The following is a 9,628-nucleotide window of genomic DNA, read 5'->3' on the forward strand; positions in this document are numbered from 1 at the left end:
CGACCTTTCTGCGACTATCATAACAAGTATGGTCACCCAACCGCGATGTGTCGTAAGCTACAGGCCTATTTGCTCGCCAAATATCGAAAGGGGGAGATCGCGTTAGCAAACCAGCCTCAAAACACCGTGCCGCAAAACAACGAAGCTCGACCAACGGCTCCCACCGATCAACTTCCACCCCCTCCCCCAACGAACGAGCGATCCAACGACGATCCTGCAAAGAGAGACCGAGGTAATCAACCTCGGGACGATACTCCTCCGGCATCTCGAAAAAAGGTGTTCTTTATTATGGGAGGCCTATCGACATGCAACGACTCCGTTAGATCGATTAAAAAGTACGGACGCCAAGTCATGCTAGCCCAGAAATGACAGGTCAAAAACCCCAAAACTGCAGAAAGTGATGCGATCACATTCACCGAGGCCGACACGGAAGGAGTCGACATGCCACACAACGATCCGCTTGTGGTCGAGCTACGGATCGCAGATTGCGAAGTATCTCGGATACTGGTCGATACAGGGAGCTCAGTAGACCTGATTTTCAAAGAAACACTCGACAAAATGGAATTGGCGAACCATCACCTCAAGTCCTCGGTTAAGCCACTTACAGGATTCGACGGAGATATGGTTTACTCGATCGGGACGATCAGGCTTCCAGTTTACGCGGCAAAGACGACTCGCCTTGTCAAATTTGTCGTCGTCGACCAACCCGCCATCTATTACGTAATTTTAGGAACGCCCTAGCTGCAATCCATGAAGGCGGTGTCCTCGACCTATCATCAATGCCTCAAGTTCCCAACCACGTTCGGGGTAAAAACCATCTGAGGTTCTCAAGAGATATCGAGACTCTGCTTCGCCGCCGAGCATAAGCTTCGGTTCAAATCCACGGTCCCAGCCAAGGCATGTCTTACGATCTTACCCGTAACTCAAGATGATTTGCCAACCCAAGAAAGACCCAAGCAGGAGCTCGTCGTCCAAGTAAACATCGACGAAAGCGACCCTGAACGATGCGTAGGAATCGGAGCTGATCTAAAGGAGGAGATCAAGGTCGAGCTCGTACGACTTCTTCGCCGAAACGCATCGACATTAGCCTGGTCAGTAAGCGACATGCCTGGGATCGATCCCTCAATAACAAGTCACGAGCTCAACATCGATCCTACTTTTAAACCGATCAAGCAAAAGTGGAGAAAGTTAGGTTTCGAAAAGGCGCAGACCGTCAATGATGAAGTCGAACGTTTGTCGAAGGCCGGCTCGATCATCGAGGTCAAATATCCAGAATGGCTGGCAAACCCTGTTGTCGTCAAAAAGAAGAATGGCAAATGGCGAATCTGCGTAGACTTCACCGATCTCAATAAAGCCTGCCCCAAGGATAGTTTCCCTCTACCGCATATCAATCGAATCGTCGAGGCAACTGCAGGGAACGAGCTCTTGTCGTTCATGGACGCCTTCTCTGGAAATAATCAAATCACGATACATCCCGAGGATCGTGAGAATACGTCCTTCATCACCGATCGAGGGACTTATTGTTATAAGGTAATGCCGTTCGGCTTAAAGAAAGCGGGCGCAACGTACCAACGACTAGTCAACCACATGTTCGCCGATCAGTTGGGACGAACGATGGAGGTTTACAACGACGATATGCTAGTAATGTCACTCACCGCCGGTGATCACATCGGCCATCTGCAAGCTTGCTTCACCGTTCTAAATCAATACCAGATGAAGTTCAATCCGACTAAATGTACCTTCGGGGTAACTTCCGGGGAATTCCACGGCTACATCGTCACTAAACGAGGAATCGAGGCGAACCCGAAGCAGATCGATGCCCTAATCAATCTCCCTTCACCTCGCAACACTCGCGAGGTTCAACGTCTCAGCGCTTAACCGATTCATCTCTCGCTCGACAGATAAGTGTCTCCCGTTCTATCAGCTCCTCCGAGGCAACAAGCGTTTCGAATGGGATAGCAAGTGTGAAGAAGCTTTCCAACAACTTAAGGAATACCTCGCCAGCCCACCGATTTTAGCAAAACCCGAAACAGGCGAAACGCTCTACCTATACATCGCTGTGCCGAGCTCGGCGGCTAGCGGAGTCTTAGTCAAAGAAGATCGAGGCGAGCAGAAACCGATTTTCTACGTTAGTAAAACTCTCGACGACGCAGAAAAACGGTATCCGACTTTGGAGAAACTCGCGCTCGCGGTCATCATGTCCGCCAGAAAGCTACGACCCTACTTTCAATCCCATTCAGTCGTCGTCTTGACCAATCAACCACTTCGAACGATACTGCACAGCCCGAGCCAGTCAGGTCGCATGGCAAAGTGGGCTGTCGAGCTGACAGAGTACGATATTGAATATCGCAATAAGATAAGTGCCAAATCGCAGGTCCTCGCGGATTTTCTGGTAGAGCTTCCGCCGGAACTAATCCAGACCGACCTACCCGATGAGAAGTGGTCCTTGTACGTCGACGGATCCTCTTCATCTCGAGGCGCAGGTATTGGCATTCGACTAGAGTCTCCGACAAAAGAGATATTGGAGCAATCGTTCCGGCTCGAATTTCCAGCCTCGAATAATGAAGCAGAATACGAGGCTTTACTCGCAGGACTTCGTCTAGCCCAAGGTATCGGGGTCAAGAAAATCGAAGCTTTCTGCGACTCCCAGCTCGTCGCCAGCCAATACAGCGGCGACTACGACACCAGACACGACCGGATAGACTTGTATCTTAAAGCCGTCAAGAACCTCACTGATCGCTTCGAATTTTTCTCACTCACCAAAATTCCGAGGAGTGAGAACGCCTCGGTAGACGCACTAGCCGCCCTCACATCGACGTCCGAATCACATCAAAGGCGCGTGATCCCGGTCGAAAGCATCGATTCCCCCAGCATCGTCTTACCTCGAGGAGTATGTGCAGTTCGCGGGCTCGAAGCAAACGGGTTAGACGCCATAGAATTACCTCCCCCGAGGTAATCGATGAGCCCGCCGAACAAGAGCCAACAACCGAAGACTGGAGGATTAAAATCTTACTCTACATAACAGATGGCCAAGTCCCACCCGACCGATGGGCAGCGAGGCGTTTAAAAGTTCGAAGCGCCAAATACATTCAGTCACATGGCGACCTCTATCGTTGGACCTCAACCGGCTCCCTGCTCAACTGTTTGCATGGCGAGGAGACGCTCGATGTCATGCGAGAAACACACGAAGGCGCATGTGGAAATCACTCCAACGGTCGAGCTCTCGCTCTAAAAATCAAGAACCACGGTCATTTTTGGCCGACAATGCTTACCGATTGCGATCGATTCGTAGCTCGCTGCGAGCAGTGTCAACGACATGCGCCCATGATCCACGCACCAGCCGAGCTTCTGGCTGCTTCCTCGCCACCCTATCCCTTTATGCGATGGGCAATGGACATCGTGGGTCCACTTCCTCGATCCCGACAAAAACGATTCATGCTAATCATCACTGATTATTTTACGAAATGGGTCGAGGCCGAATCCTACGCCAAAATCAAAGCAACCGACGTGAAGAACTTCGTCTGGAAAAACATCATCTGCCGCCACGGACTACCCTACGAGATCGTCACCGATAATTGCCCCCAGTTTATCTCCGACGTATTCGAGGACTTCTGTGCAAAATGGAAAATACGACTTAGCAAGTCAACACCGCGATACCCACAAGGAAACGGACAAGCCGAGGCAACCAACAAGACTATCCTCGACGGCATCAAAAAGAGACTCGAGGATAAGAAGGGCTTATGGGCAGACGAGTTAGACGGTGTCCTATGGTCACATCGAACTACACTGCATAGATCGACGAATAAAACCCCTTTCTCGTTGTCTCACGGCATGGAAGCCTTAGCTCCCGCCGAAGTCAGTCTACCAACCATACGCAGAACGATGTTGACACAAGACGAGAAAAGGAATGGAAGAATGATGAAGGATAGCTTCGATATGCTCGAGGAGGAGCGGGACCACGCTCTGTTACGTATGCAAAATTATCAGCAGCAAATCTCATGATACTACAACAAACGCGTGAAAGGTAGGCATTTCGAAGCTGGCGACCTCGTCCTTCGAAAGGTGTTCGAAAATACCGAAGAATACCGCGCTGGAAAACTGGGCGCAAAGTGGGTAGGCCCTTACCAAATCACCAACGTTTTAAAGCCTGGGGTTTACGAGCTGATGACGATGGACGGCGAAATGATACCGCGATCGTGGAACTCGATGAACATAAAGCGGTATTACTACTAAAAAAAAAAAAAAAAAAAAAAAAAGACGCTCACCGAGCTATACTCGGTCGAGCTAGATCTCGAATGTGAACTACGATCGCCTTGATCCCAGTCTATTGGGTACGTAGGCAACCTCTCACAAGGTACAGCTATTAAGAAAATTTTGTTTACAACAACTTTTACGTCGACATCTTTACATCGACATCCTAGCTAGATGTTCGATCTTCTAATACGCATTTCCCTACAATGCAACCTCTTAGTAAATCCTAAGGAACAAAAACCTTACGATTGCAAGAAAATAAGCCGGGACCAGTCCCGCATCCTTTCTTAAATCACCCGAATAACTACGTCGAGATCATTCTCACTATTCGGACACGATTAATGAAATAAAACAGGGTAAGCCGAGTCATACCTCGCACCTATTGTTCCCTTAAGCCGAGTTCCACCACGCACTTATTGTTCCCTTAAGCCGAGTTTCATCTCGCACCTGTCGTTCTACTTCGCATCTCGTACCTCGCATCCATTGTTCTCTTAGGTCATATCTTGCGCCTACCATTCGTAGGTTTTGTTTAATTAGGTAAGATTCACCTCGTGTCAAGCATTTCATCTCGAATCTATTGTCATTTAAGATGAGGATATCCGCATTAGTCGTTTTGTTTTTCTTAAGTACACCTCATATTTATTCTCTCTTTATAATTCAAATCGCGAGCTGATACTTCGGAGAAAGAGCATTCATTAATAAAGATAGGTCGGGTCATTACAAACGAGGCAAAATAAAAAAAGTCAAAAGGGAAGAGGCAACAACAAATAAGAAAAAGGCAAGTAAGGTCTATTCTTCAGGCTCATTGCCGCCCTCGTGGTTCTCTTCGTCTTCGGCATCATCTCGATCCGTACCACCATCTGGAGTTTCAGGGTAAGGCGGAGGCAAGTCGCCTTCTTCAAGATCTGTGAAGCTGAGGTTCTCGAGCTTCTGTTCGCAATCGCGCTTTGATGATTCCAGCTCGGCTCTCAACTCAGCCTCAGACATCTCTTGCTCTTTCAAGAGATCAAGGCATTCCAATGTACCTCGAGCCTGAACCAGATCGAGCTTAACCTTCTCGATCGCCTCCTGTTGAGCAACCCAAATCCTCAGCCGATCGATGCGACCGGAATACTTCGCCTCGGCATCCGCCCAAATTCGGGTCGTCTCCGCCTCGATTTTCTCATCAGCTTGTCGCTGTGCCCGGACGACCTCAGTGGCGATCGACTTCTCGACCTGGATCTTGGCCTCATTGACGATCTGCAGGTTATTCACTAAATCGAGGTTCTCTTGCTTCATCGCCTCGATCTTGTCGGTTAGCTCTTTAACCCCTACATCGAGCTGCTCCGCCTTCCTTTTCATGGTCTGCCAATTGTCCTCGGCGACCCTTCGCTCCTCGATGGCGGCGTCACGCTCTTTCACTGCCTTTTCGCCAGCAGCCTGGGCATCCTTTAGCCGAGCGGCACCATTCCGGAGCCAGCGCATGTACTGACCCCGCGCACGGTTGCAGCTCGCGATGAACTGAGAATAAAAACAAAAAAAATATATCAGTCGAGCTCATAGATTAAAGCGTAAAGTGAAGATTCCAGACATACCTTGAAGGCGAAGCTCGCCATGTCTTTGAAAGCCCCATCGGTTCCAGGGGGGACCTCGGAAGTGGAGCCCCTTATCATCCCGAACAGCTCTACACATTTGTCAACATTGTTGACAAACGGTTCGTTCGACTCGCGGTACTCGAACGAAAAGCTCCAATCGATCTCTTTGGCCTTGTCATTACCAGGTGGATCGACCCTAGGCCGTTTACTCGCAGCCTCCGCTCCAATTTGACCGCCATCATCGCCGTCCCCGGAAGTTTTCTTCTTTTTCTCTTTCGCCTTAGCCTCGGCGACCTCCTTCTTCTCGGCGAGGCGAGCAGCCTCGGCTTCTTCCTTCTTTTGGGCACGGCGAGCAGCCTCGACTTCCTTCTTTTTCTTCTCCTCGCGCTTCCTCTTCTTTTGCTTCTTCTCCTCGTGCCTCGCCGACTGTGTGGCTTCGTCGGCTTCATCATCCGGTTGCCGAGCTTCCACTTGGTCTTCAGCACTCTGAGCTTCGACCGCGTCTTCGGCAACGAGTTGAGGATCGACCTCAATCTCTTCTTGGGCCGGCACTAGATCCGAGCGTGCAGGCCGAGAAGCAGAAGGACCCCGATCCTTACTCCCGCTCTTTTTGGCCTTTAGACGTGCAGCGAGGCTGGGCGCGTTAACCTGAATCGGAGCCATTGCAATCGCTCTTTCTCGCAAATTATTCTCCCTCCTCCAACTAGCTGAAACAAGAAATGTGTTAGGCGATGTCAATTACAGAAGAAACATCAAGAATGTCGAACTTACCGTTAGTGATGCGGTTGATGGCAGCCTCGACTCTCCGACGATGAATGTCAGGCCACCTCTGAATGCCAACGGATCTGAGCTTTTGGAGGTTCTCAAAGTAATCTTCCGGATAAGCGTCGAGGTTAACGTTTCGATCTGCAAAGAAAAATCGAGGTGTAAGTATGATATAAAAGGAAAAATTGACAGTCGATCAAACAAGCGATCTACCAATTCTCTGGCTCCATTCGTTCCTAAAATTTCTAGCCGTGTCAACGACTAACGACTCATCGACCTTGGCATAAAAGAAAGACGCGCCAGTCGACGTTAACCCCGACTTCACTCCCAAACAGGAGAGCTGCGACCATATATCGTATTCCTGCCGGAAGAATCTGCGAGAGAGCGATGCATCGCCGGTCTGCGTACTCCATCAGCAGCCTCGGCAACGGAACCCAGAGGTGACACATGCTGAACCAGGCCTCGTACAACGTGACCCAGCCGACCGGGGCTAGCCATGGACGGTCATCGGGACCTGGCGATCTGAGCTTGCAGCGAAAGCCGTAAAGCGCCCGCATTTCTTCGAGGCGCTCCGGTGTCATTCGAGATCGAATGTCCACTAATCGGTTCTTGATGTTCCCCTTTCGTCTGGAACCCTTCTTTCGAGGTTTGGTTTGCTCGCCTTCCTCCTCGTTATCTTCCTCATCGACCTCGTCTTCAGCTTGCTCAACAGCATCTCCTTCACGAGAATCTTCGTCAATTTCGACCACATGAAGATTCGAGGCCTCGCGCTGCGAGGAAGCACCATCAGAACGAAGTCGATCAGCCAATTCCACAAGTGGCGATTCTTCTCGGTCCGATCGACTTTCGGACCTCGAATGCGCCTCAGGAGAGGAGCTATTGTACACAGAAACCTCTTGGTCCGACGCGGACCCAGACTCTAAGCTCGACTCGATACGCTGACCCCCCAAAGATATTACTCGATGTCGGATAACAATAAAAACAAAATAACAAGAGGGCGAGTTCTAGAGAGAGAAAGGAATTCTAGAGAGAAGGGAGAGCAGAATTACCTTTTGTAAACGGAGAAGAAAATGAGAAGAAGAAGAGGAGAGCAGAATATATAAGGAAGAAAAAACAGCGGTTACCGAGGAAAGTAATCATGATTCGGACGCTTCCCAGCACTTTATTTAATGGTGGATTCCACGCGCTTCCCGAAAATCACGCTTTCACTCGCGACTCTTCGCTGCCCGAGATGACCGTTACTTCTCGCGACTCTTCGCTACCCAAGACGACTGTTACTTATCGCGACTCTTCGCTATCCAAGACGACCGTTAAGTATCACCTCGATTCCGAAGACCCGACATCGATATCGAGGTCCAAGGAGATGAAAGTTCTCCAGCTCGATGCGTTGAATATCGAAGTACCATCTCCATCAACGGACTGGGGGGAACAATTGTTGTAGGTGGGCTGAGCACAGCCCCCTTTTCGTAATTTCATTTAGGCCCGTTAGCGAAATGAAAGCCCAGTAAGATCGAAGACCACCAAGCCCATGCGCGAAGAGTGAAACGAGGTCGTTCGGGGAGATGACCTTTTTATATCAAAGGAGCAGCTCGCCACCTCGACACGGATGGGACAGCTCGCCACGTCGACGTAGATGAAACAGCTCGCCAGCACGACGTTCTAATAGACGGTCAGTCAGGTCTATCTGCCCGGCCGCCCAAACTACTTTGACCGAGATGTAACCTAATTTGAACACTATAAATAGCCCTGTAACTTCATTTATTACGGGATCTGTAATCTGAAATAAAGACTAAAACACTCAATACTTAAAATCTTCAACTCTTACCTCGTTTACCTGACCTCGTAATATCACCTCGAAAACATCATATCGATCTCACACCTATTCAAACAAGAATCTCCGAGCTCCACCTAGATATATTTACCTAAATAACCTCGTGTGCGGATACAATACAACACTTATGTCCAAAAATATTTGACGGCGTTTGGTATTCCTGTTGTCCAAAAATGGAGTGAAACTTGGATGAGATCTAAATGGTTAGTTTTGGACTAAGATTGAATCCGGTATGTGTAGAAGTTTGAACTATCGTACTACAAATTGTTTGTAAGAAGTGGCAGTTGACCATTGGTTCGGCAGAGTAGTTTTTCTATATAAATAGTTTTTCTATCTTCCAAGTTGGAAACAACTTTGTTTTTGCAGACGAACCATCGCCTGGAGAAGGGATGTACTTGTGCTTGTTGGAGCAAAGAAAGAGAAGGTGTTGATGTTTTGTTGTTTAAAGTAATTATGATTATGGAATATATAGGTTTTTTGATTGGAGATTAGAAAGTGATTTGATTTTAATCTTGTGTTGTCGTTGTGTTACTTTGAAAGAAAGGATTAAAATTAGTTATTGGGAATGGAAATCTGTTTCGGTTGTAGGACTCGCCAACATGTCTAGACGACCATAGAGAAGGCGTGTAAACAATGCGTCGAGGAGTCGTTTGGAAGCAAGTATACACCGACTCCGGATAAATTGTTGGAGAAGGTCCTCAGAATGAGTTGCAATATGGTGGAACAAGTTTTAAATGTTTGTTTTGTATGCAAACGGTTTCAGGCGTGCACTCGAAGCAATGTGTTTTTTTTAATCAATTGACCCCATCAGAATGGAGATGCCTTTTTGAGGGGATTTATGAATATGTAGAGTTGTTTAGGAAGATGTATGCAGCACGCAATCCAGGCACTCTGTTCATCAAAGGCATGCAAGACTACTTCATACGTCATAACAACCAAGGTATAAAACCAATAAAAGAAGCTGCGGATAAGGGGTACGAGATGGCAGTTCACACCTATAGGATGTTTATGAAGAGTGTACGCGAAGATCCGATTGGTGAGCAATATCTGGGGAAACTAACAAGAAGGTCACTAAGGTAGATAATTCGAAAAATTATCAATGCTGGCGAACAAGCATATCTGTATGCCCAACCCGAAGAATTTGTACGAATGAGGTTAGAAATAAATCGTTCATATGTCACTCTTTAGTCTTGTGAATGTGCTGTGT

At 48.3% G+C, this 9,628-nt stretch overlaps 2 protein-coding genes across 2 annotated transcripts; one reads left to right on the top strand and one right to left on the bottom strand.

Moving 5' to 3' along the window:
- Window positions 1-45: 45 nt before the first annotated feature.
- On the top strand, window positions 46-2,956 carry LOC112087712. The gene is made up of 4 exons (XM_024157581.1): window positions 46-232; window positions 395-720; window positions 835-1,857; window positions 1,925-2,956. The coding sequence occupies exons 1-4, from the start codon at window positions 46-48 to the stop codon at window positions 2,954-2,956; spliced, it is 2,568 nt and encodes an 855-aa protein (XP_024013349.1).
- Window positions 2,957-5,040: 2,084 nt separating this feature from the next.
- On the bottom strand, window positions 5,041-7,528 carry LOC112087711 (meiosis-specific protein ASY2-like; the record flags this gene model as incomplete). Its single annotated transcript, XM_024157580.1, has 5 exons — window positions 5,041-5,751; window positions 5,826-6,158; window positions 6,249-6,532; window positions 6,597-6,731; window positions 6,868-7,528. Coding segments are annotated over 5 exons (2,124 nt in total), but the record flags the coding sequence as incomplete, so codon positions are not given.
- Between the last annotated feature and the right edge of the window lie 2,100 nt (window positions 7,529-9,628).

This window comes from Eutrema salsugineum, unplaced genomic scaffold, assembly GCF_000478725.1.
Source record: "Eutrema salsugineum unplaced genomic scaffold, Eutsalg1_0 scaffold_168, whole genome shotgun sequence".
Taxonomy (NCBI): domain Eukaryota; kingdom Viridiplantae; phylum Streptophyta; class Magnoliopsida; order Brassicales; family Brassicaceae; genus Eutrema; species Eutrema salsugineum.